Here is a 27,375-nt window from a genome sequence, read left to right as displayed (position 1 = left end):
AAGGATGACCCTGGAAACTACACAGGCCAGTCAGTGTGATCTGGCCAGGATCAAGGGCTTGTGGAATGAGAGGGAATGGGTTGAAGCTTGAGAGGGCAGATTTAGACTGGAGATTAGGAAGAAATTCTTTGCAGTGAGGGTGGTGAGACCCTGGAAGAAGTTTCCCGGGGAGGTCGTGGACATCTGCTCCCTGAAGCTGTTCAAAGCCAGGTTGGATGAAGCCTTGAGCAACCTGTTCTAGTGGAAGGTGTCCCTGCCCATGGCAAGGGGGTTGTAACTAGAGGCTCTTTAAGGTCCTTTCCAACTTAAACCTTTCCATGAGTTTATGAATTCTATGAAAAGAACTATTGATGGGCTGTGGAGAGGTGTCAGTTTACTCATTTATTTGATTTTCCTGTACCACATCCTGGCTAGTTTGCGTTAGGCCCAGTATGGCATCATGAAATTTGAATGAGTTTACAGTATTTTTCAGATCTAGAGTAGTCCTTGTGCAGAAAAACAAAACCAAAGAAAAGAAAAAAAAAAAGAGGATGTGATATTCAGTTATGCTGCAGGAACAGAGAAAAAGTACAGAGCAGCTGACTCAAGGCAAATAGACCAAGGGTTGGAGAATGCTGCGGTGCTGCCAATCTACCCTTTAATGATTATTTATTAAGAGCAGACAACATGTGAGCTCTCCCTTACTGGCTTCTCTTCAGCTAGATGCCATCAATAAAGGAAGGCTAACAAGAGTTCTGGGATATAGACATGTGTTAGGAGTGCATTGAGGCTACAAGGAGGCAGAAAAATTATGCGGGTATGGAAAGTGAAAACATAGATCTGAGTGCTGCTGTCCCTGTTGATTCTTGCTGACTTCACTGAGAAATGTTTACAGTCAGAGCTGTGGAGTTTGACTTTATGTGGATAAACATTGAAGCAAAGCTGTCATAGGCTTTTCAAGGTAAAAACTCAGTTACTGGGATTTTGACATCACTTCTTTCTCAGAATTACTCTAAGATCTGGCATTATCCCTGCAATATCCTTTTTTTTCCCCCCTCAGTTTTCTCCCCCCTCTGTCTACTAAGGGTAAAACTGAGGTGCATTTTGCCTTCTTTTTCTGCTTTTTCCCCCCATTCTGCTTATTTCATCACCTCTCTTTCCCCCTCTTCTGCTCAACTCCTTTCTCTCCTTCCATGCTTTCTGTTCATTTGCCCCCTTCATGTCCACCACATGAACTCTCCCACTTTTATATTAATAGGTCAGCCAGTCAGCAATTTTAGATGGCTTATCTTTTGCAGTAAAAAAAGGGAGCCTTTCTGTTTGTGAATAAAAATGTTCTAGATAACTTTGAATGACTTTTTCTAGCAGTTTGAAATAGTGAAAGAAGATGTCTAGGATGGGGTCATGGTTTCAGGCCCTTCTGCAGCCAAGACCCACGCAGATGACCACACAACTGCCCCCTGACCCCTGGTAGGATGGGGAGGAGAAACTGGGAGCAAACTCCAAAACCCTGCTGGTTAGGATATGGAGAGTTTAACAGAACAATGCAAAGAATTAATGTAAGAACAAATGGAATAACATAGAATCATAGAATGAATCATGGAACAGCTCAGGTTGGAACTCAGGTTGCTATGGGCAGTGATGCCTCTCAGCTAGACTCAGCTGCTCAACCCAGTCTTGAACACCCCCAGGGAGGGGGCATCCACAACCTCCCTGGGCAGCCTATTCCAGATTCCAAACACTCCTGTACTGAAGAACTTCTTCTTAAGGCGACAGTCTAAACCTACTCTCCCTCAGCTTCAAACCATTCCTCCTTGTCTTGTTGCTAGAAACCCTTATGCAAAGTCCCTTTCCAGCCTTCTTGTAGGACCCCTTCAGCTATTGGAAGGCAGCTCTAAGGTCCCCCCAGAGTCCTCTCTAGGCTGAACAATCCCAGCTCTCCCAGCCTATCCTCATAGCAGAGGTGTTCCAGTTAACTATCTTACAACTACGTTTTAAAAAGTACTATACAAACCAAGTGATATGAAATGCATGGCTCTCACCTGACGCAGCCAACACTGCTGCCTGCAGCAAAACCCCAACAGACAGCTGCCCTGCCTGCACCAACCCCCTGCCCTTTATATAGCAGGTGTGACATTTATGGTATAGAATACCCCACTGGTTAGTTTTGCTGCTGGCTATCCTGGGCATGGCCCCATCAAGCCTCTTGTGAAGAATATTATCCCTATCCTAGCCAAAGCCAGGACAGGTGGGCTTGTGAGGAAAACAATTCTGTGGTGTATATGACATTCTCCACTCTGAAAAACTTAAAGATGATGTGCTTAAAGAAGGCATTTGATGGAGCATTACATGTCTGCTATGACAGGTCTTGCTATCAAGTAATGCCTGTAACACAAAGATTTCATAGTGCTCAGTTACTGAACTACTTGGTTTTCTCCACTGAAGTCATGGGAACATTTACAGAACTGCCTTCATGTAATGCAATCATCAAAAGGTCTGAGTACAACTGTAGACCTCTTTAAGCTTTCCTTCCTCTTCAAAATTTGCTTGCTGAAGGACCTTTCCAGTTTCCTGCTACTGTTTGGCATTCTCAGTGCGTTCCAAGATAGAAGCAGTGCCTGCTGTGTTAGCTGGTCTGTCTGGCATCCCTACATTTCATGACAGGTGAATTGAAAATTCTCCTTGCAGGCATTACATTTTTTATTTCAATCAAGGAGCAGAAGGAGAGTTCCTCCTGTTGCTCTGTGCACTGTACCCTGGCATCCTCTTTGACCAAAAATGGGAGAGACTACCAGTACAGTGGTAGTTTCCTTTGGGTGGGAACTATTAAAATGAGATTTGGGGCTAAGGTAATAATCTTTTTCCTACCAGTTGTGTGTAAAACAAATGTAAGCATATGAATAATTCATGGTTGGACTCAATGATCGTAAAGGTCTTTACCAATCTAAATAATTCTGTGATTCTAAGATAGTGGTGAATGAGAACACTTAGCTGAAACCATGGAAGATGTGAGGGAAAGAAGTGGCAGAAATGGGACGGCTGGAGGAGTGCTTCTGTTTCCCTGGTTTCTATTAGAATCATAGAATTGTCAGGGTTGGAAAGGACTTCAATGATCATCCAGTTCCAACCCCCCTCTGCCATAGGCAGGGACACCTCACACTAGATCAGGTTGCTCAGGGCTACATCCAGCCTGGCCTTAAAAACCTCCAGGGATGAGGCTTCTACCACCTCCCTGGGAAACCTGTGCAGTTTCTCACCACCCTCATGGGGAAGAACTTCACCATCTTGCTTTTCTTCAGCCAGTTAATTTGGAAAGTTGAAGCCTAAGAGGGTCTCTGGTTTTGCACAGGCAATGATTCCTATTGGTCAACTTAATCCAGATTCCCACATCTAATTCAGATGCTCTGGTTAAGAAGCTAGCTCCCACCACTGCATCAGTGGAGAGAGAGATCCTGCAGAACCTGTTGAAATGAAGACCTTAATTCAGCTTGAAGGAATCTTTGTGATGAGGATGAAAGGAATCCAGTGGGATACTTGCCTCAGGTTGGTGGTATGAATACTGAATTGTGGAGCAAAGCAACTGCAGCGAAAACGCACTCACCTAAAGCTGTGCTAACATAATTTTGATTAATGAAAATGTGAGAGGAAACCAATTTACTTTTAGATATCCCACAAACAGGGGAAAAAATTATCAGATAAATTATTCATTATGAATTATTTGCATAGGCTGATAGAAACTCATTAAACACCAAAAGACTGATTTGCAAGAAAGAAATGAAAAAGTCTTTGGTCTGGTGTTTCTCTTCTCCTAAACTTCCAGTGATTCTCTATCCCCAGCAGATGAATTTGTCTCTTTGTTTTTTTTTCCCTTCTGGTATTCTGTACTTCTTGACCCATCCTTAATGAATGTTTTATGGCAGAGTTTTCCTGTGAGCCTAAGAGCTTGAATTTCACAGCTACCTAGTAAAGTGCATCAGAAAACAGTAGAAGACATCACATTTTCTCCACTTAGCTGTGGCTGAATTGCTACAAATTTTTAAATTGCCATACTTAAAAGTATTAGCTACAGATACACAGATCTCCCTTTTTTTTCTTTTCTTCTTCTTTTTTTTTTTTTTTTTCTAAACACATCCCAGCCTCTACAGGCCAAGAATCCAGCTGTTACCTTAAATAATAGGACAAGCAGCTCCAGGTGCCTCTGTTTCTGAATACCCAATCCAAGCCAATTTAAAGGGACATAGCTTGGGGCAACCTAAATCTCTGTACTCAAGTTGGATGTGTGTGGGAAAAGGGCTGAATCAGCATCTAGGTTGTTCCAAGCAGGGGTTTTGTGTGTGTGCAAGCTGTTTTTGAAACCCTGCTAGAGATGGTTCCACTTCCACAGTCTAGGCAGTGCATATTCCCAGTGCATGCCTATTCTTGGCATTAGGATATGCTAATTAAATTATCTTTGCTGCAAATTAAGCTGATTTTGTCTTGTCCCACCTTCAGGGGACATGTGAAACATTTGCTACCTGCCTGTTCATACAAGCAAATGTTACTGCAGTTCTCCTCAAATTCATCTCTCCCAGACTAAGCAGGCCTTCCTGCAGAAGGTTTATTTTCCTGACCTCTCATTCTCACTCAGTTCTGTAACTCTTTCCAAGTGTCATACCCACAGTGTTCAGCAGAGGACTCATCAGCTCCAAGGATATCAGGAAAAAAAAATGTCTTCCATATGTTCTGTACATTATTCTTTCTTAGAAGTGGTGGCTGTGTAGCGTTGCCATGGTTTTTACTCATGGTGAAGCAATGACCAAATGCAACCTCAGACAGTCTTCTGCAGAACTCCTGTTTAATCAGTTTTTCCACATCTTGTGTTTGTGCCATATTGCTCTTTCCCCTATGGTAGTGATAGGACTAGGGGGAACGGAGCAAAAATAGAAGTGGGTATATTCAGATTGGATGTTAGGAAGAAGTTCTTCACCATGAGGGTGGTGAGACACTGGCACAGGTTGCCCAAGGAAGTGGTAGAAACCTCATCCCTGGAGGTTTTTAAGGCCAGGCTGGATGTGGCTCTGAGCAACCTGATGTAGTGTGAGGTGTCCCTGCCCATGGCAGGGGGTTTGGAACTAGATGATCCTTGAGGTCCTTTCCAACCCTAACAATTTTATTTATTTGCCTTTTCTATGAATAAGAAATTCTTATTCATTGAATCATAGAATGGCTCAGGTGGGAAGAGACTTTAGAAATGATCTACTACAACCTTCCCACCATAGACCTCACAACTAGACTCAGCTGCTCAAGGCCTCATCCTCATTGTTAATTTCACATCATTCTTCCAGGGGCTCCAGGGTATTTTGAATTCTGTTCTCAGCCTTTGAAATTCTGCAGTCCTCCCTGACTTAGACAAACAATATTTTATTGATACAATCTCCCTTCCACCATCCATGCTGGTAGTAGCGAAAACATTGAGTAGGACTGGCCCTAGATGGCCCATGTGGGATCTCCCTTTCACGTAGCTGCTGAGGGTACCAGTGACTGTGCAAAATTTATGCATACACACACACACAGAGTGAAAATGTGTAGTGTAGTGATAGAGCATGGAGATGGAGCTGGCATTTGACATAGTGATTCCTGTTGTGTCACAATAAATCTGGAATCTAAACACAATTACATTTCATAGTCACTTCCCCCCCCATTAATGCTGTTTGACACTGTGATTGCTTTGTATTCAAACTGCAGATCAGAACTGCTATCACGAAGACAAAAAATAAAGACTATGATTCCATAACCAGTGGAAAAAAAATTAATGATATGGCCTCTCCACACATGATTTGGTTCTAGGACTCATTATTCTTACACTAGACTCACAGTTTTGGGTTTTTTTCTCACAAATGAGTAGCGTGCTTGCCCCTTGCTCCCTCAGCAGTATTTTGAGTAGCAGTCATCTGGTCATCTTTCTCTGTGGTTTAGTAAGGAAAGTAGAAAGTTGCTCATTTTGCCAGACTTACAGGTGGCTTTCCTTTGCCAGTGGAAGTTGTCTTGGCTTAGGCTGAAGGGGAAGGGGCTGAGAGCATCCTACTGCACTGGAATATCTTATGTGTGTGTCTAGTGTGAGATAAATGAGGATGAGAATATATGAGGAGAGAGACAGAGGATGGCAATGTGAGAAGACAAGGCAGGAAAATCTTTCACTAAAGACAGAGCTGTCTGGAAATGTGCATTGTCACTCCCAGAGGAGAGGGGGACACTCCTGTTGGAGGTCTGCAAAGCAGTGGTTTTATGTGTCATGGAGACTTGGTAGGATAATCCACCCATGGATCCCTTGGGTAAACTGTCAGGAGCCTGGCTTTTTGCAGAGCTATGCATCAACTGCCTGGTTTTGTGGTGTGATGGAGCTTTACCTGTTCTCCAATCACATATGAAAGACTTTTTTTCCCCTTTCCTTTTCCCATGGGCTTCACGGAGCCTAGACATTAGATGGTGTTTCCTTACTGGTGCAATGGACTGCAAACACATTGCTGGAAAAATGCAATGCTTTAAGCAGTGACCTAGTTAAGGCTCCTGCATCTGCAGAACTTCGGTTTTCCCACCTAGGCAGCTCCTAGCTAATTCCTGGTAAGCTGTTCCTTTTCTCTGGAAGGCTCTAGCTCTCCCTTTGCAGTTGTAATTCAATCAAACAAGCATTGCACATTCCTTGCCAGTCATTGCCTAGTCCCCCAGGCACCGACCAAATCATTACCTACCTACCCATTGGCCTTGCCAGGAAGTTGCATAACGTTGCAGAGACACAATGGAGAAAGAGATATTTTTAAATGTGTGCTTTATTTATTTATTTGTTTGTATTTTTTCTTTTCTTTCTTTTAAACCTGTATAAATAAATACAAAATGACAAAGAGGTTCATGTTTACTAAACATTGCATTTGATTGTATGACATTACACAGTGTGTGTCACAATAGTTCACCTCCTAATTGTGTCCTTTCAGCTGTTGGTGCATAATTCTATAACTCATAGGATACAATTAGTCCTGAAGCTGCATCCAGCCACCCTTTTAGTGGAACCCCTGAGTGCTTAAAATTGCAAGAGTGTATTAGGGGAGCTCTTGAGCCAATTGGCTGAAATTGGGGAATTTCATAAGACAGCAGAAGAAGGACCTAAGGGGAGGGCTAGGATAGAAAAACAGAAGTATTAAAGCTTTGGAGCATTTCCCACCTCCCCCTCCCCCCTAGATTTTCTTCCCCTTAGCAGTTAACAGAAATACATCTGATATAATCAAAGCCAAGATCCTAGGTTCATTCAGGAACACTTTTTTGTGTGTGATCATGGAGAGCAGGCAAATGGACAAACCTTGCACAATCAGTTTTCACCTGAAGGGCTGATTCCTATTTCGATAAGGGTGGAAATATATTCAACCACTTGATGAAATGCTGATTCTCCCAACCACTCACCATCCTTTCCCAGTGAAGGTCAACTGCCAAGGTTTCATAGACATACTCTGGTCACAGTTTGCTTGCTTACTTTTTAAAATTGCATTCCATGTGATGGGCTTTTTTTCCAGATTCATTCTCTCTAATTCTCTTCAGAAGGCTTGAACAGAGTTACTTTATGTCCACCTTTATTGGCTGGAAACAATCTTTACATTCTGTTTGGCAAATGACTGTTTTCAGGTAGATTAGAATTTTGTCTAAATGTTGCCCACTTTGCTGTGAAATACATATGTTACAGATGTATTTTGCTGTAAAGGATAACCCCTAACTACTTGAGATCTATGACTGGCCACCTAAGTATTGTATTTGCTCACTGGATGAGTATTAATGAGAACTATGTCTAAAGAAACAGCTATGGATTTGAATGGCTTGTGAGCACCAGGGAACTGGTGACATCACCATAGAATCATAGAATGGTCTGGGTTGGAAGGGACCTCCAAAGGTCATCCAGTCCAACCCCCTCTGCAGTCAGCAGGGACATCCTCAACTAGATCAGGTTGCCCAGAGCCCTGTCGAGCCTCATCTTGAATATCTGCAGGAATGAGGCCTCAACTACCTCCCTGGGCAACTTGTTCCAATATTCCACCACCCTCATAGTAAAGAACTTGTTCCTAACATCCAGTCTAAATCTGCTCTAGTTTGAAGTCATTGCTCCTCATCTGATCACTGCAGGCCTTTATAAACAGTCCCTTTCAATCCATCCTATAGGTCCCCTTTGGGTACTGGAAGGCTGCTCTCCAGTTTTCCCATAGCCTCCTCTTCTCCAGGCTGCACACCCCCAGCTCCCTCAGCCTGTCCTCGTAGCAGAGGTGCTCCAACACCCTAATCATTTTTGTGGCCTTCCTCTGGACATGCTCCATCAGGTCCATATCTTTCCTATATTGAGGGCTCCAGACCTGTATGCAATATTCCAGGTGAGGCCACCAGAGCAAAATGGCAGATTGATTTCACATAAGCCATAGCAAGAAGCTAAAAACTATAGAGAGATTTTGGGCTTTGATGATATTTTGCTGACAATTTTTCCTGGATTGGGGGATTTTGGGGAAGATTTAGCCAATTCTGTGTTCAAGTCTATGTTTCCATATGAGTACCATGCTTGCTCTTGTTTGCATTTGCTATTGCTTCCTTAGGAAGCGCTGCTTCCCATCTTCCCTGGCTGATGGAGTTAGCGCTCCATACCTTCCTTCCCTTTGGCAGCATTTTGAAATAAGCTTGGTGGAACTATTTACCACTTTAGTGTTCCACAAAGCAATTGCCTCTAAACACAGGAACCCCACTGCTTTGATAGTGGGCATGCTGCTGTTCCCTGGGTTTGTGACAACACCGAGACGTTAGAGAAGTCAAAGCAGAGAGGTCTTTTCTCAGCTCACCTTCTGCCTCTCCCCTCCTGCACAGAAATTTTTGTAAAAGATTTTGTATGCTTCCAGTTTGTTAGCCTCAGTAAGGTTTTCCTTTCAGAACAAAGGTAAAAATGGGAACTCTTGTAAAAAAAAAAAAAAAAAAAGAGAGAGAGAACTCACTGTTTTCTGCTGAAAAGCTCAAATCCAGCAACTGTTACCCTCCTCTCCTCCCCTTTCCAATGCTTTATTTCCACTGGGCAACATGTTTTGAAGCCAGCTGTTACACTCTGTGTGGAGTGTACTGAAAAATCCATAGCTCTTCCTGGCTCAGGCATGGAATATTGAATACCTTTTGAAAATTTGGTAATGGAAAATGAGGCTCCCTAGAATCACTGCTAATTGAGCCTCATAAAATCAGCTTATCAAAAATAATGGGATTTTTACTTGCTTTCCAATTATTTTACTTGCTTTCCAATTTTCTCTTTCCTGCTGTGGCCACCCTCATTTCCAAATGCACTATCAGAAGATAGAGGCATGGCAGGTGCTGAAAACCTTCTAGGGTGAATCAACCAGTTCATATTTTAAAAGGATTTGTTTGATCTACACAGTCTCTTTCACCAAACATTTATCTCAATACAGCCTGCAATATGAATCTCAGATGGGCTGTGTGGCATGAAGCCAGAGGCTGAGGGCTACCAAGCACTGGAGAAGCACAAGCATAAGTATGCCTGGATGGCATCCATAGCACATCTACATCTTAATGCATCTACACGGTACCACAGAGGCCAATTTTTCTTATAAGCTTTTAAAGAACATTAAACGCACAAATAACCTCTTTTGCACAGCTCTCTGATGAAGGAGTAATAAAACTTTCCCTTGTAGTGGCTTGGATATGGGTTGTTTCCCATGCTGGTATGTACTTGCCTCTGAGTCTTGGATCCTCAGTCACTTGGGCAATGTTAGAGAGACTGTCTTAGAAAGCAGGCTGAAACTCTGCCTTTGGCTTCAAGGGGAAGAGTTGTCTGGGACATGATGAGTCATGCTTTAAACAAGTGTTATAATCTATAACTCCCATGAAGGCTGGGGAAAGGTGCTGATGTATAGAAAGAGCACACCATTAAAGTATTTTCCCCATGTTTTTTTCAGTTTCTCCCTTACCCAGGCTCCACAGTTTAAAGCTCTGTTGATTGCAGCTGTCAATAACTTAAGACTCTTACCTTATTTTCAGCCTGGTGCTGGAGCAGACCACCTGAAGAGCTCACCACCTGAAGAGCTCTCTAGGGCCATGAGTGCTTTGGGGAGTTTTTCTGAGCAGGTTTCTATGGAGTTCTCTACAGTAAGTGTAGGCATTTCTCATCTGAGTCAGCTTTTGTCCCCCTTGACTTTCCAGTGTCCAGCAGGTGTTTGTCATTTCTACTCATCCAATGTTCTCCACAGATTTACCATTTGCTTCTCACTTCAAACACTTGGTATTCCAAGATCTCGTCTTTTGAAGCACACCCTGGGCATGAAAAGGAACTCAGCGCTGTTAGCAATCCTTTCTGCAGTTCTGAAGCCATGTCTCACTGCTCCAGATTTCCCCCTCTAAGCTCAATTCTTTTAACCTTTTCCTGCAAATTAGATTCTTCAGGCTTGCTGTCGCTGCTGTCTGCGAGGCAATAACTTCTCCTTTGATGGAGAGGTTTTGAGAGTGCTGAATGAGTAGTTTAAATGGTATTCTTTCTCTCTCTTTCTTTACTCTCCCCCTTTCTGCAATTTCCATATTCTAAATCTGCTGTCTACCATCCACACAGATGGGGATATTAAATGTATGACATTCTGACACTGAGCTTTGAAAACTTCTGCTTTCTAGATCTAATAACATGTCATGCCACTCATATCAGAGGTATGTCAGAGCAGCAAAATGCTGTTGGCTTTCCTGTGATAGCTGCTGTAGCCACCCTTCCAGTAAGATCCAAGCTATTGACAGAAGTGACTTCCATCAGAGGGGCTAAGGAGCAAGAAGAATCCTGAGATTCTAGTGTTGCCACTGCATCTGCAGCAAACATCAGGAGAGGCTTGGCAGAATCCCACCTCTCTTACAGCCAGGGGTACAGTATACTGCTTGATAAAACTGTCAATAGACAAGCCTGGAACAACTTGCAGCAGCATGCTGAGAGGAAAGAAAAGAGAGAAATTCAGTTGTAGATGTTCTTGACTCAGGAATCACCCTAAGGGAGTCTGCGTTTCCCACTTCTCACTGTAGGTAATGTGCCCGAGGGCTGGCTCTGTTCAGGAAGAAAATTGCTTGCATCTTCAAAAAGAAAAGGAACAAAATATCTGTCCAACACATGAGTGCTTCATCAGGAAGATATGGCTATTTCAGAAACATTAAAAGTCACCTGCTCTTCTCTAAGTGAGATTGTAGTTAAAAAAAAGAACAAAGAAAAAAAAAGGTTCATTTATGATTTTTCAGTAAGTTATGAGCCAGAATCCATCTGACTGATCTCTTCTTCTGTATAGTATTGTGTATATATCATGCCAAAGTCTCCAGCTCTGGGCTCCAGATTAGACTATGAGTGATGTCCACCTTTCCTACCAAAACAATGAAGTACCAAATCTATATTTTAATTCATAGAAGTAGGTAGCTCTGAATTTGTGTGCTCCATGCACGGACAGGTCCTGTTATTTATTAGACAGCCTTAATATATGTTACAGCTGCACATCTTGCCTATGCTGGTCGAGTTTCCCTCACTCCTCATTCTACCTTACACCTTTCGTTTGCAACTCAGAAGATTTTGATATCATTTTTCTCCCACCCACAGAATCAGAATCACAGAAACATTCAGGTTGGAAAAGATCTTCAGGATCACCAAATCCAACTATTAACCCTACTCTACAAGGTTCACTCCTCAACCATATCCCCAAGCAGCACAGCCAAACAACCTTTAAACACATCCCGGTGACTCCACTACCTCCCTAGGCAGCACGTTCCAATGCCTGACCACTCTTGCTGGGAAAAAATGTTTCCTACTGTCCAGTCTAAACCTACCCAGTGGCAGCTTGAGGCCATTCCCTCTTGTTCTATCACTAATTACCTGTGAGAAGAGACCAGCACCAGCCTCTCCACAAGGTCCTTTCAGGTAGTTGTAGACAGCAGTGAGGTCTCCCCTCAGCCTCCTCTTTTCCAAACTAACCATCCCCAGCTATTTCAATTGCTCTTCATAAGATTTATTCTCCAGGCCCTTCCCCAGCTTCCTTGCCCTCCTCTGCACTGGCTCCAGCACATTCACATCTCTCTTATACTGAGGTGCTGGAGCCAGTGCAGAAGAGGGCAAGGACACTGGACACAATACTCAAGGTGTGGCCTCACCAGAGCTGTGTACAAAGGGACAATCCCCTCCCTTGTGTCACCCACCTGACACAATAAAACCTGAGCAGCTTCCTTCCTCAACAGCTCTGCATTTCTGCAGCTAGCTTCTTTGTTCCTGAACTCATCACCAAACCTCTCTGTTGCTCCTCCCCTGCTGATTTGTTACTAAATTCAGGACAGCTAAACCATTCTTCCTACCCACTTTCAGCTGCATTTCTGAGTTGGCTTTTTCTCCTCTTTCTATGGAACCAACTTGAGCTGGGTGTATAAAATATACATAATTGGTATGGGGGTGTGTGCACTATATATATATATATATACACACACACATTTCTGGGGCATCTAATTTTTTCTGAGTGTAGCTGACAAATATAAAATCATTTTTACTTGTATCATCAGTGAACAGATTGCTTATTATGAAACATAATCAGCATGTGCAAGCCTTTCCCCCCCCCCCAAATTGGGTTTTCTGGCATCAGTTTGTTTGTATACATCTAAAATTTTGTTTCCAGCCAACTTCACCTTCACAACTCAAGTACATTTTGGGAAGATAAACCTCAGCCTTGTTCAAAAGTATCCCTGCTCACAGAACAGGGCATAATAAAGGGGACCAAGCGTAGCCAAAGAGGATCAGAACAAAATATTCTGCATTCATTTACAATATATCCTACTGCATAGAGTCTGGATACCCAAGCTACCAAGGTCCTCAACAGGATTCTTGCATTTCCCATATATATACATTTACAAGTGGACTTTTATTTCTGCTGATGGCCTCTTAGATGTCTTACTCCCCAGTGCTTTCTGGCTAGGTGCTCAGCATCAATTTCAGTTCTTCTCACTCAATCAGCAAAACAAATCCTGCTCTCCTCAGTAAGTTCTGTATTGCCATTAACCTTTATGTGTTCAGGATGTTTGGGGTTAGAAGGGACCTTTGGAGATCTTCCAGTCCAACCCCCCTGCCAGAGCAGGACCATAGAATCCAGCACAGGTCGCACAGGAACACATCCAGACAGGGCTTGAGTTTCCGGAGAAGGAGACTCCACAACCTCCTTGGGGAGCCTGTTCCAGTGCTCTGTGACCCTCACAGTGAAGAAGTTCCTCCTCACATTGAGGTGGAACCTCCTGTGCTGTAGTTTACATCCATTGCCCCTTGAAAAACCATCTTTACAGCATGAATAAATCCCTCTGACCCCTAACGTTTTGTGATGCTATGATCACTGTTTTGAGTCTGTAATCTTGCCCAGTTTCTGTGTGCAAATTAGTCATAGAAATAAGGGAAAGTGGTATCTGGGAATGGCAATATTCTGACTGGTATGCAGCAGCCTAAGAGCTGCCTCTGGAATTCAGATGTGCCGTTTGTGAATGTTTGTTGGGCTCAAAGGTCTTCCTTGGTAACCTCAAAATCAGACTGAACTATTCTGAAGGTATACACACAGATGAATTTTCAGTATCAAATGTACTGATTACACATTTTGGAAAGCCTAGGTTTTGTAAATTAGATCTAAGGGGGATTGCATAAAGGAGCTCTTGCTAACAGAGACAGATGAGGCACACCAGCCTCCTAAGGGAGTTTGGCTCTTTAAGTTCCTGTGTGATGTTTAGATGTAGCCTCTCTTACATTAAGTTAGCAATTACAAAATGGATTTAGTGTGATTTTTCTGTTTCAGACAGAAACTTTGCAAACAGTGCTTGTGGATCCTGAGTTTAAGGCAAAGAAAGAAAGAATGACTGGAAGGGACGTGGCCAGGAGCTCTAACAGGTGACAGAAGTCACCTTTAAATTGCAGACCCAAAATTCCCATTAAACAAAAGTGGCCCGAAGCCCTTGCCGGCCAAAACCCTGACATCTCAGGCTTCCTACTGTTTGCAGTAAATCTATCTTGGCCTTGCCTCACCTTCTTTATAGAGTAAACCAATTCCTATCTCACTGCTGCAACCAGGTGCAACAGAACAGTCATAGCTGCACTCTTGTGCCCGTTTGCTTCTCCACTGTAGCAGTTGGTCAAGGCGGGCCTACAGGGATTCTGCTCCCTTTCCCCAAAACACTGGGAAATGGTGTAACCTGTGTGTGGAAAGTGGATGATGGACAGCAGTCATCAGAAGATCCTGGGACAGTGGCCATGGTTCTGCTGAGGACTGAGAGAGCTGGGTCTCTGAGTGATGATGCAGCTTCCTACATTTGTGGATGCTATGGTGTTGGTAAGAACACTGGCAAAAGTAATCATTCTGTTCTGTAGTAATACTTCAGATCTGCCTGCCAGATCTTGGCAGGTCTGGGTCTTGTCTTAGCAGATAATCCTAGATTTTTGATCAAACCACTTTGAGATTTTTGACCTTAGGTGTTGCTTTACCTGCTCAGGCTGGGGCTCCACTGCTGGATTAGGTAGGAACCCTCCCAAAAAAGGGTTTGGATCCCAGTACATGGAAATGAAGAGATGTGAATTGAATTCATTTCGCCTGGGTATGCTGCTGGACAGGGTGCAGCCTGGGAGAAAACAGGCTACAGGAGAAGCAATGCACTCTTGGTCTTTGGGATGTTTCTAGCTCCATGCTGCCCCTGAACTGCTCCACTACCCCTCTCTGATGGGAACTGGAGAGGAGGCACAGTCAGATTGGTCGGGTTAGGCCAGGTAAATCAGTTTGTTAGGTGATGGCAGGGGACTTCTGTAGCAGTCTGGGAGCACAGGAAACAAAGAGAGAGACAGCCATTTTATTTCAGGCTTATGCTATACATTGAGATTCATTATACAATTTCCCCCCCCTAAATTAATACAAAAATAGTAAAAATAGGTTAAAAAAAGCCCAAACGAAACCCCCTGACATCTTGCAAGCCATTTATTTGATACACAGATTAAGACTTCTTGGAGCCTAAATATCTTAGAATTATTTATGCTGAATTGTTTGTTGTTGTTGTTTGGTTTTCTTCCTTTTCCTAAATTAAAAAAGATGATGACTTGCAGAACGCCAACACCACCACCAGACCAATTCATGCCTGAGAAACAGCTGCCCCAGGCAGCTGCAGGTAATGCTGAGGTGCCCTCTCTCCAGGTAGGAAGCTGTGCCAGGACCATGACAGAGAGAGTGGTGGCGTGTTGGGGCACATAGCTCTGCCCCAACCTATGCACCATGGGCAGGAATAAGTGTTTGAATCCCCTCTTGGGACACCTTTGCCATGACTTTCTGATAAAACAAAAAAACAACCCAAAACCCAAAAACAACCCAAAAAGTTCTCCCTTGTGCTTTCCTGACAGCGGATGGGTTTCACAAGGGCTCCCTCGGGGCCCATCCCTGCCACAGATTGGAGCTAAAGCTCTTCCCAGTTCTCTAATGAGATTGAGTCAGCGGTGAGGGAGGATAAAGTTTCCCCCTGGGTATGCCATACAGTGATGGAGTGGTGCCTGGCCATGGGTAGAAGATGCTGCCCACATCTGGGGAGGGGTAGGGGCTCTTTCCCCTCCATTGCTGCCTTCTTCTCAGACTTGTGTGTACCCTGGAAGGTTCACTTACTTAAAAATGTTCATAAGAAAATAAATGACAGGTAGGCTTAGTGATAAATGTAGGGATAAAGCCATGGAAAAAAATACTTTGCCCCTGTGCAGCTCATTATACAATTTGATTTGTGTGTATTGGTTTTCTAACACCCACAAAGAAAAAGGAGAAAGGGGAGTAAAAGGCTCTGGGTAACCTTTTTGGACCAGTGTCTTTCAAAAAGTGGCTTCCCATGGGGCTTGTGCCTGGTTCAGCAAAACCCATCAGCACTGTCACCACGTCAGGCAGAGGAGGAGCTCGCTGTGTGTGCACAGGAGCTTGTGCATGCCATGGCTGTGCAGGTCCCTAGGAGCTGCCAGACCATGCTGCAGGATGGAGACACAGGAAGTAACCCCATCACAGCACTTGGTCTGGCATCCCCAGCACCCACACAGCAGAGCTGTCTCTGCCCCTCCTGCACTCCCATAGTGTCACCAGCTCCCAACCATGCAAGAGAGGCTACAGCAACTGTGGGTCCACAGCCAACCCAAGGGTAACTCCTGCTGACTCTGCTTCCCTTCCTCATACATCCTTGAACGTGATTCCAAAGTTACCAACTGGAAGAAACACCAATTTGCCAAGTTTCCAGGCAACCAGTTCTTCTCCCACAAAAACCACTTGCTGAAGAGCTGTTTCTGGCTTTCACATTGCTTTTAAGAGAAGTCATGATCTTCCTTCCAGCTTTCCTGAACTCTGTGCAGTTGTGCTGCCACAACACTTTGAATAAAAACAAATTCAACAAGGTGGGATTTGGTGACTCATAGGAGGACATTCAGCCCAGAGAAAAAGCATTTTGAAGCACACCTTTCCATTTACAGTACACATTTTACCTAAATTCAGTGCTGGCTCAGAAAGCTTCTGAGAGCAAGTGTGAAACCTCACGTGGGTCAACGTAACCTGAGGCCACTTTGGTACTGTTTTCCTTCCAGGTTCATGCAGTTACCCGCATTAAGTGTGTGTGTTTGTCTTTGGGGGGGTGTGTGTGTAAAGCAAGCTCTTTTTTTCTTTGCCAGACAGGGTTCTCTCAACCTTCACAGCTCTAATTTTAATCTGAACTATAATATTTTCACTTCAAGCTTTGGGCAGAGAATTCTGCCTTCACCAATTCATTTTTATAGCATATTTATTCATAGAATGGTTTGGGTTGGAAGGGACTTCCAAAGCTCATCCAGTCCAACCCCCTCTGCAGACAGCAGGGGTATCCTCAACTAGATCAGGTTGCCCAAACCCCTGCCAAGCCTCATCTTGAATATCTGCAGGGGTGAGGCCTCAACTACATCCCTGGGCAACCTGTTCCAGTGTTCCAGCACCCTGATGGTAAAGAACTTGTTCCTAACATCCAATCTAAATCTGCTCTTCTCTAGTTTGAACTAGTTTCCAACTATACCCACTTTTCTCTCTTCATTTTTTTTTTTGGCCTCCAATTAAAATCCTTTTAAACTGAAAATGAGCTGGTGCTGAGACTACATTAGAAATTAAGTTGCAGGAAAACTGGACTGATCTAGATGGTTAATGTGCACTTAAGGTTGGTTCTTTTTCCCCATGCTTACCCCGTAGTAAAAATATACTGTACACCATACCTCCCTGTATGGAAATTTAAATGGTTGCGGAAGATTTAGGTACTCTGTGAGCCACAGTCCTGTACAGTCTTGTTAGCATCAGCTAAACTTTTTGCTGTTAGATTTTAGTCAGTGCCAGAAAATGTGTAATAATACTCTGCTCTACTCACTCAGTTGATAGAAAAAATTGGGTCATCTATATTGCAAACAAAACCACAGTGATACCTGGGCTAAAAAGCCACTTAAGAGGATGATGAAAAACTGCTTCAAGCCTAGGTAGTCTTCCAAAACGGAGGTTCATCAGTAAGGGTAAAAATCTTATGCACAGTTAGCCACTGGGAGTGCTTTGGACTGAGAATAGAGCACAGCATCTGCACCTATTCATCAACTGGTGCAGTGAGGACCAATTGACTTTGGTGAAGATAATTGCTCCAGAGGAAAAAGTCAGAAGGGATGAAGGCCAAAGTGGCTTAGCATAGTCTGAAACCTTGAGAACATGCTTTTTGTGGTTTATGTTGAGGTATTCAAGCTACCTGGAGAGAAGGAGTATTTGGTGCATCTCTCAGACACATCAGGATTCAGGCAGAAATCTCATGGACCTGGGCTGAATATGCCTTGGACATGTTCATGGCTTTACCTCACCAAGTCTGGAAGTCTGGAGTAGTCACTTGAGATGGCACACGGTGAACAATGAATCTAAGTTGGGTTTGGCTCTGTTTTGGGTTTCCTCTGTTTTGGGGGTGCTTCAGAGACTGTCTCCTGCCTGTCCTGTCCTTCCCTGTGTGCAGAGGCAGAGCTTCTCCTCTTCCTCTCCCTCTCAGTCCCAGGCAGCCGGCAGGAGTTACTAGTTACTGGTGGGGTAACATGGCACTGGGGGAAACTGCTAGGGGAGGAGTCTGTCTTTAAAAAGGTTTTTAAGAATGGGCTGGACAAACATATTTCAGAAATGATTTAAATGGTGTTGGCTGGGCCTTGGGGAAAGAAATGGGCTGCATGATTTCTCACTCTGTCTTCTGTGGACACCCAAGCACGTCCTGTGACTTTTGTCACCTTCCTTGAAGATCTCTGAAGGCCTCACATGCTGGGATTTAATGAGAGTTCTGTGAAGCTACAAGCTGCTCTTTGGACATCTCTTTAAAGAAGCTCCAACCTAAGCATTTCAGTTAAATGTGGAGAGGTTTATGGTCGCCATTGTTTGTGCCTGGTGTTTGCAACTGATAGCATCAGAGATAGCAGAGGCATAAAATCAGCGTTGGCCATGCAGAAGCAAGCTCTTTCACACATTCCCTGTTTCCAGGTATCCCACAAACCAGTAGATTGCTGCTGCCAAAAGTGGTTTGCAAGTCCTCTGTAATTCTCAACTGATTTGCTAATGCCCTCAGAAGTTTAAATGCCACCGTGGCTCCCTGTTGAACAGCCAGGACATGGAGTGATTGTTAGTTTGAATGATGTAATGATGGCCACAGCAAATCTACAGTGAAATTATATTTAGGGAATGAATTTTGGCTTGAAAACATAGCCCCAAGCTCGAGTCTAAAGGAAACGGGAAACAGACCTTTCCCTTCACCTCACATTCATTTGGCTGTTCTTTAGGGTGTCTGCCTGATTTCTGCCAAGCCTGAAGTTGTTGTTGCAGCTTCCCAGCTGCTACTGCAGCAAATGTGTTTTCTTCAAGAAAGGGACTGTGCATTCTTGGACACAGCTTACTTTCCTGCTGGTCAAAGAAGGAACCTATCCAGGGGAAAGTAACCTTGCCAGCTGCACTGCTAATTTGTTTTGCTCATCAGCATGTAACATTTTGCTTCAGGGCAAAATCTCTGTGGTTATCTTCAGCAAGGAAACTTCAGAAGTTATTTCTTTGCTTGCAAATTAATATCCACTAACTGTTATTTGTGGGTGTTGTACACAGCATTTGGGGAGGTCACAGGGTGGGACGATAAAGAGAAGTTTCATGCAACGAAGCATGCCCTGGGATTTTGATATCAGATGTGCTAATCACTGTAGGAGTAACACAGGCAGCCTCCTGAGCCACAGTGCTCCCAGTGGGCCAAGCCCCATGGCCCCTCCAGTATCCCTTTGTCTTCCAGGTGCTGTCACTGGGGCAAATACTGTGCCAGCTGCTGTAAACTTCTCAAGTACTCCACTTTCTGGGTGAGCTGTGGAAAGGGTTCTGGCTGTAACACATGCAGCTTACACCACAAAACAACAGCCCAGAGATTGATAGAGTGGTTTAGGTTGGAAAGGACCTTAAAGATCATCTAGTTCCAATCCCCTGCCATGGGCAGGGACACCTTCCACTAAGCCTCTTTCAGCCTGACCTTGAACACCTCCAGGATGGGAGCATTCATGACCTCCCTGGGCAGCCTGTTCCAGTGTCTCACCACCCTCACTGGAAAGAATTTCTTCCTTAATCTCCAGTCTAAATTTGCCCTCCTGAAGCTTCAATCTATTCCCTCTCATCCTATCACTACAAGCCCCTGGGAAAAGTCCCTTCCTGGTTTTCTTGTAGGCCCCTTTCAGATAGTAAAAGGCTACTCTAAAGCAGCCTTCTCTTCTTCAGGCTGAACAGCCCCAACTCTCTCAGCCTGTCCCCCTAGGGGAGGTTCTCCAGCCCTCTATCATCCTCGTAGTCTTCCTCCGGACCCACTTCAGCAGTTCCATGTCCCTCTTATGCTGGGGGCACCAGAACTGGATGCAGTCCTCCAGTTGGGGTCATGAGACCACCTAACGTAGCAGCCAGCTTCCTGCAGCTGGCTTTTTACAGGCAATGTATAGTCAGAAAACTCTCAGCAAAACCCACAGAATTGGCCTACGTATCCCCACTGGGGTTCGGTCGCATGACAAATACTTAGAGTAACGAGCCTGTGGCTCTTCAGAGTGGAGGGGGTGGAAGAGGAAAGAGATGCTGCTTTATCTGCATTACTCCACATCACAGATGCTGACAGAATTACAGATTTAGAACTCACAGCTCCAAAAAGACTCAGTAATGTAATCTTTTTAAGGTTCCTTCCCTCAGATCTGCTGTCTCCAATAGGGCCACTTAGCTAGGGGCTCTTTGGAGACATTTACCGACTGGCTGCTGGTAAACTGCAGCTCCAACCTTCAGCTTATTCCTTCCATACAACTCCTAGGGGGTCTTTTGTCTTTTGGAAGAGCCCATAGCTGTAAGGCCTATTGCTTTCCAGGTACTCTAGGAAGATTGAGGGTTTAAGTTATACATTATGTAAAAGTACCCACTAATCCTCTTAGTGTGCATTACCAGTGAATGGCCTGAAATAGGCTCTCACTACAAGAGGCCTAACATTCACTTTCTCGATGACATTTTAGGGTTTGAGGTTTGTGTCATGGGATTTTTGGTGCTGAAATATTCAGTACACCATCTTCTGTCTGTTGCTAGATCCACTCCCGTGTGTTGGTAGAGTGCTAACAAAATTACAATTGGTAAAGCAGATTACATGTTTTAACTAGCAGAGAGACAGGTATAAAATAGATTGTTATATTTTCTAGAGTGACAGAGTCACTGGGATTATTTGTTCTTTTTTTTGTTCTTTTTTTTTTTCTCTCTTTTTTTTTTTTTATTTTATAAGAAAAAGAAACAGCTATAAAACCATGATTAAAAATGGTACAAGGGATGATTTGCATTTGAAAATAATGATATATTTAGAAAAACAAAACCAAAGCAAACCAAAAGCCAACCAAAAAAAACACAAAAAGAAAGGAAAGAAAAGAAAAGAGCAATTTAAAACATAAAAGTGTTTGGAAAGCATTTGGTTGCTGTGTACTGCCTTCTTTCCAGTACAGTTTGCTATCTGTTATACAGTCTTGCATAAATGTTTAGATTAGGGGAAGAAAAGAAAAACTAAAATGTGATGGCTAAGACCTATAAGAGCTGACTCACTGACTTGAGTTATTGCTGTGCAGAAAGTTTGTAAAGCCTTTACATTCAGCGAACATTTAGTGCTACTTCAGCCTTGACAGTTGACCTTTCAGTCTGATTGGGTTTAGCCACAATAATTGCAGCAGCTGCAGTACAGGCAGTGCAGAGGCTGCTTAGGAACCCAACTTCTCTCATTAGATCTTACTTCAGGCATCTAAAATTCAACCCCTCTTTGCATGTGTGTGCAAATTCTCTTGTAACACCTGTTAGAGGAGCTGAGAAAGGTGCAATCCCCCCTCCCCCACCCTTTCCCACTTGATTTTAATTTCTCCCACCACTTTGAATATTCCTGGGAGGGAGGGAAAACCTCCAAATCCTTTTCTTTACCCAGTTATTTAGTCAGTACTGATTTATCTTTTTTTTTGTTTCCTTTCCTTTTTTTAATCTCAGTAAGACCTAGTGTGAAAAAGCAACAGAGGAACAAGCTAGACTGTTGTAATTTGGTCAACCACTCGGGTGCTATCCATATCCACCATTTCAACACACTCAATTTCCTCACGGTTTTCAGGGTTCTTCTTCTCTTTCCTCTTCTTCTTGGATGGTGGCAGGAAAGTCAGTATCACAGGTAAAATGGCAAAGCAGTGAAAGAAGGTGACTAATGCTATTAAAAACAAGCACCTGAACAGTGTACGGGTCAAATTTGAAGGCACAGCTGCAAGAGGAATCAGACCAACAATATAGCAGAGGTAGCTCTGCAAAATAGCTACCCCATGCACTTCCAGGGCATTTTTCACCCATTTAGTTCTTGTGAACTCTTTGCCCAGGACAAAGGTTGATAACAGTGGAGCACAGTTGTCAATTGTATAATTAATTCCGTAAATTAAGCACAACACAGAAATACAATCTAGTTCCACTTTCCACAAGGTCATAAAACCTATAACTCCAAATTCAACCGAGGCAACAGTTAGAGTGAGCCAGACATTGATCAGGGAGTCTGCCACCAGGAATGCAGAGAAGAAGAGCAGAAATAAAGCACTAATGCAGGAGTTTTGTAAAGGGGCTCCCACCGAAGAGGCGTAACGATCCATGTACACAAACGATGGGTTGAAAACGATGAATTTCACCTTGGAGGTGAGGGAGAGCTTCCTCAGGGTCTCCAGGAGGTCATAAAGTTCTTCCCTCTTGGTTTCCATTGTCTTGGCCACCAAGAACATCCTGGAGGCCACGACATCGACTTCGTTGTTGTATTTCTTGGAAAAGATGATATCCTCTGAAAAATGGGCAAACTGGGGGGTCTTCAGGAAGGAGTTCCTCAACATATCGGTGAAGTTCTTCTTGGGCAATCCAGTAGATATGTTGAGTTTCCTAAGGTAATTTAAGTAGCTTTCAAACCAAGATATCCTCACGAAGCCCTTGGTGTACTCCAGCACATCCTCCTGGACGCTGGTGTTCCAGTACTCGATGGACTCGTAGATGTAGAAGCCAATCACCGGGCTGTAGTTGCTGAAATACTTCTGCTGGGCTGTGGTATACTCAATGGTCCGTGTGGCTGTCGCTACGATGTTGCTCAGGTCTGACCCTTCACTGACCTGCAGGTAGCCCATTAAGGCAAAGGAAATATAAACAAGGTAAAAGAGAACTACAAAAGGCTTGACGTAAGTGTTTGTTATCCAGTCACAATAATAGCGTTTCAGGAACCACACCAAAAGATGACTCTCATAAGTGTTTGTTTCCTCTGCATCTGCCGTGTCCTCGCTGAATTTGGCTGTCAGAAGAAACCTGTACCACGCAGGCTTCTCTTGCAATACCTCTGGCTTTGGTACCTTTCTGCAGAAGATACTATGCTGGTAGTTGTTTTCTATGTAGCCAGTAAACACCAGGCTGGAACCATAAAAGGAAAGTACATAGAGGTAGTTGAAGAAAATTGCAATACAGGAATTGCAGCAGAAAATCCTGGCTGCTTCAATGTTAGTGAAGGGACTGGCACCTATTCCAAAAGTGACCAGGTACATGGCAGTGGTGAGAGAAAACGAGAGCATGGAGTCTGCAAAGACAGCTGCAGTCCTCTCTTTAACGTGTTGGTCTTCTCTAGTTTTTCTCCAGGAGGACAACATTTCAAAAGTCCCATATAACCCATGACCTACGACAGAGAACAAAGCCACTGTTTAAAGCACTCGAATCAACATGTGGGAAAAGGGAAGGTGAACATGCTAAAAGAATCAAAGCAGACACAGCTGGCTGTTGCCAGTGCTTGAAGGAAGCCTCCTGCAGAAGAGAGAAATGATTCTACAGGTGTAAGCCACTACAGAGGGTCTAAGTCCCATATAACCCATGACCTATGGGCAGAGAACACAGCCAGTGTTTGAAGCACTCAAATCAACATGTGGGAAAGGGTAAGGTGAACATGCTAAAAGAATCATAGCAGACACAGCTGGCTGTTACCAGTGCTTGAAGGAAGCCTCCTGCAGAAGAGAGAAATGATTCTACAGGTGTAAGCCCCTGGAGTGCATTTACTACCTGACTAACAAACCTTACTGCCAGAGCTGGAGGACAGTTCTGCACTGCTGGTGCAGGGCTGATGCGTTACAGGGAAAAAGGATTATCATTTTTTTTTTCCTGGTTGGCTGTTTCATTCCATTATTTGGGAGTGCCTGTGATGGAAGATGCTTTGAAATTAGTTTTTCCTGCTGATGGGATCTGACCTCTGGTGAGAAACAAAGAAATAACACTTTGACCTTGAAATGCCTAAACTGAAAGTAGTGTTAGTTGGTTGCTTTGTAGAATATCTGTAATAAAAAATAATTAAATCATCATTTAAGCTGAAAATTAGCAGTTGAATCAGTCACTTGCTTCGCCACTTCCTGTGTAAATTTTCTGTCAGGAAAAAGAAGTCCTAGAAACAGAACAAACAGTAAAAGCAGAGATAAATGTTAGAGACACAGAACGGCAGAACTGAAACAAAACTGCTCATGGCATCGGTCTCCTTATTTTAATGTATCTTAGGCCCTGGAAAGCCAAATACAGCTCTATTTTTCTTGGCAGTGCCCACATTTTGTAATGTATTTAATTAACTCTTACACTCATGAAAGGAGATGAAAACCTGCAGACTTAAAGTCCTCTGTTTAACCTTCAAGTGTAGGTGAATTCACCAAAGTATTTGGTTTTATCTCAGTCCCTGGTTGGTCATGCTCCCCTTTGTGTTTTCTACTTTTTCATTGACAACCAAGTCACATCTGGAGGAAACAGACCTCTGCTCATTTGTAGTGGATCTGTGCTGAGAACACAGCCACTGACCAGCTATCAGGTGAGAGTGGCTGAGTTAAAAGTAGGTTGATGTTTTACACAGAGATGAATGGAAAAGTACAATCTTAGTACCACACCTAAAGGTTGAGACTGTAGTATCTTCACATAATCATTCATACTATGTCTATCTGTATTTCATAGGTCCTTTCAATCTAACCCCACCCTCTTTGCAGCCTTTTTAATTGATTCTTATCCTTACTCTTTTGCTGGTTTTGCTGTCCCCTGTCTACCTCTCTGGTCTGCTCTTGCATTATCCCCCTAAAATCCTAGTCAGTCCATGGTGTTTTGCTCCTGATAGCATTAGATAAAACAATCAGTGATGAATTAGTTGCTGATGACACTGAAGTGGACTTTTGAAGCTGATGTTCCAGTCAGGCAAGTCAAGGTAATTCACAGAGCTCTCTTAGAATTTCAGGCTGTCTGCAGAGCACCAAAATTGCTGTATCAGCTCTACTCTCTCTGCCTGTAGATGATTATCACTTTTGCCACAAGGGCTATGAATATCCATGAAGAAACCCTCAAACAAAAGAGGTATTTTGAATAAGCAGAAAACCAGAAAATACATTAGGGAAGAAGTGGAACTAGATGATCTTTAAGTTCCCTTCCAATTCAAACCATTTTCTAGGATTGTGTTTATTCTTAAATGCCTCATGCAGGGTCTGGGGACACCAGAACTGGATGCAGAACTGGATGCAGTACTCCAGTCTTATCTATTGCTTAACAGATGGCAGAGCTGCTCATTCTAATAATGCTGAAGAGGACAGGCATGGGGTATTTTATAAAGAATTCCAAATGCAGAGCTCATAATATGAGGTAATAGGACAGTTGGTGTGTCTCTGTCTCAGTCACCTAGTACTTAGAGTATCAAAGCCTGTGCTCTCATGTGTCAGATATCTTACCTATATGGCTATTTGGAGTTGCAGCACGGACCACAAATGTCCAATTTGTAGCAATATTAAGGTCCTGGTTTTTGGTCTGGCATTTAGTGTTCATCTTAATTTTCCCAAACAATGTTTTACAGCTGCTTTCAGAGGCCAGGTCATGACTGTCAATTTGATAACGAGCACCATGCCCCCTCTTAAAGCTAATGGGGAATACTGGAACTCCCCAGATGGAAAATGAAGCAAAAAGCACAATCAATGACTGGCACCTCTTTGCTAATTATGCTTCAAATAGTTATGTTGTAGGCTCAGTAGGGAAAGCTATTAAGCTTGCTTTCCATGTGCTCTTTGTGAAGACAGACTGACCTTTATTTAAATGTAACTGATCACTTGCCAAAGCAGGGAGTGAGAGGTTTAATCCGTTTATGGTTCCCATAAGTCTTGCAGACAGCCTCGGCTGAGAATTTCACATGGCGTCCCATGCGCTGGCTTGCAGTGAGCAAAACAGAATGAAATGAGGTCATTGGATATCACAAATTACTTCCATCATCAGCTTTAGCTATAGCATGGCCTTTTGGTGTTTTGTTGTTGTTTTTTAAACCAACATTTCAGTGTTAATAGGCTCATATCTAAAAATACTTTGCAATGAAAAAAAGTAGAATTTAGAGCTAATTAAACATGATGCTGAGCAGGACTTCTTAACATGTATAAGATTTTAGATAATGGATATGAACTCCAGCACAGGAGGTTCCACCTCAACATGAGGAGGAACTTCTTCACTGTGAGGGCCACAGAGCACTGGAACAGGTTCCCCAGTGAGGTTGTGGAGTCTCCTTCTCTGGAGACTTTTAAGGCCCATCTGGATGTGTTCCTGTGCAACCTGTGCTGGATTCTATGGTCCTGCTCTGGCAGAGGGGTTGGACTCGAAGATCTTCAGAGGTTCCTTCTAACCCCTAACATCCTGTGAGCTTGTGATTTTGGAGAACATCTGATAATATGACTCCTGGTACAACATCTTTCCTTTAAGTTAAAAACATTGAAAAAAATCACATCATGCCCTTACATAATCTTCAGGACTACCCTAAAATGGAATCTAACTTGGAGAACTGCTCAAGGAAATGCTCCAAGAGGCATCATCACACATGGACCACAAAACCAGGAAAAAAACAATTAGATAGTCTTCTATTAGATCGTCTGTTCCTTTTGTTGTATGCTAAACAATCTGTGTGCTAGGAACTGGTGTTTTCCTTTGACTGTACAATCTGTGATTCCCCTGTCTGTTTGTGTAATAGCTGCAAAATTCTCATTTACCTTAAGGAAGAGAAGCCTAAATGACAAACTTGCACACTTTGTGCATCGGTGGCACTGCTGACATGATCCTGCATCCTCTGAGAAAAAGCTTAAGCACAAACTCCTGCACAAATACAGCATGGCAGTCCAAAGATTAGCCTTATTTAGCTAGAATAGGATTTGCCTCTAAATACTGACTAGAAGTACAACTTGGGGTGTCTGTCTCCAATGTTGTCTTAACTCACAGATGCTTATATAAACCTAATCCACAGAGGTTAGGGCAGATAGCTCCATGGAAGCATTTTGTGAGATGTCTGTCATTCCAGTTTCCACCTTTTGCATACCCAAACAAGCCCTATGAGGAGAGGCTGGGGGAGCTGGCGTTGCTTATCCTAGAGAAGAGGAGGCTCAGGGGAGACCTATTGCTGTCTACAACTCTCTGAAGGGAGGTTGTAGCCAGGTGGGGGTTGGTCTCTTCTCCCAGGCAACCAGCACCAGAACAAGAGGACACAGTCTCAAGCTGCACCAGGGGAGGTTTAGGCTGGATGTTAGGAAAAAATTCTTCACAGAAAGAGAGATTGGCCATTGGAATGGGCTGCCCAGGGAGGTGGTGGAGTCCCTGTCACTGGAGGTGTTTAAGAGGAGACTGGATGAGGCACTTGGTGCCATGGTTTAGTTGATTAGATGGTGTTGGGTGATAGGTTGGACTTGATCTCAAAGGTCTTTTCCAACCTGGCTAATTCTATTCTATTCAAACCAATTTGCACTGATAAGCTCTGTTCTTGCTGGTGCTATGT

General features: G+C 43.5%; 1 protein-coding gene and 1 long non-coding RNA gene across 2 annotated transcripts in view; one reads left to right on the top strand and one right to left on the bottom strand.

Moving 5' to 3' along the window:
- LOC137444268 (uncharacterized) overlaps positions 1–27,375 on the top strand; it is a 139,510-nt gene that overhangs the window by 60,592 nt on the left and 51,543 nt on the right. The gene's annotated exons all lie outside the window — the stretch shown is intronic.
- The window catches only part of PTCHD1 (patched domain containing 1), a 50,907-nt gene continuing 38,368 nt past the window's right edge, over positions 14,837–27,375 (bottom strand). The window contains exon 3 of the mRNA XM_068144786.1: positions 14,837–23,244. Coding sequence (XP_068000887.1) covers positions 21,590–23,244 — 1,655 coding nt within the window. The 3' untranslated portion in view covers positions 14,837–21,589. The remainder of the gene's footprint in view (positions 23,245–27,375) is intronic.

This window comes from Melanerpes formicivorus, unplaced genomic scaffold, assembly GCF_026170545.1.
Source record: "Melanerpes formicivorus ecotype bairdi unplaced genomic scaffold, bMelFor1.0.p_v2 SCAF_11, whole genome shotgun sequence".
NCBI lineage: Eukaryota > Metazoa > Chordata > Aves > Piciformes > Picidae > Melanerpes > Melanerpes formicivorus.
This window is presented reverse-complemented; position numbering and strand designations above follow the sequence as displayed.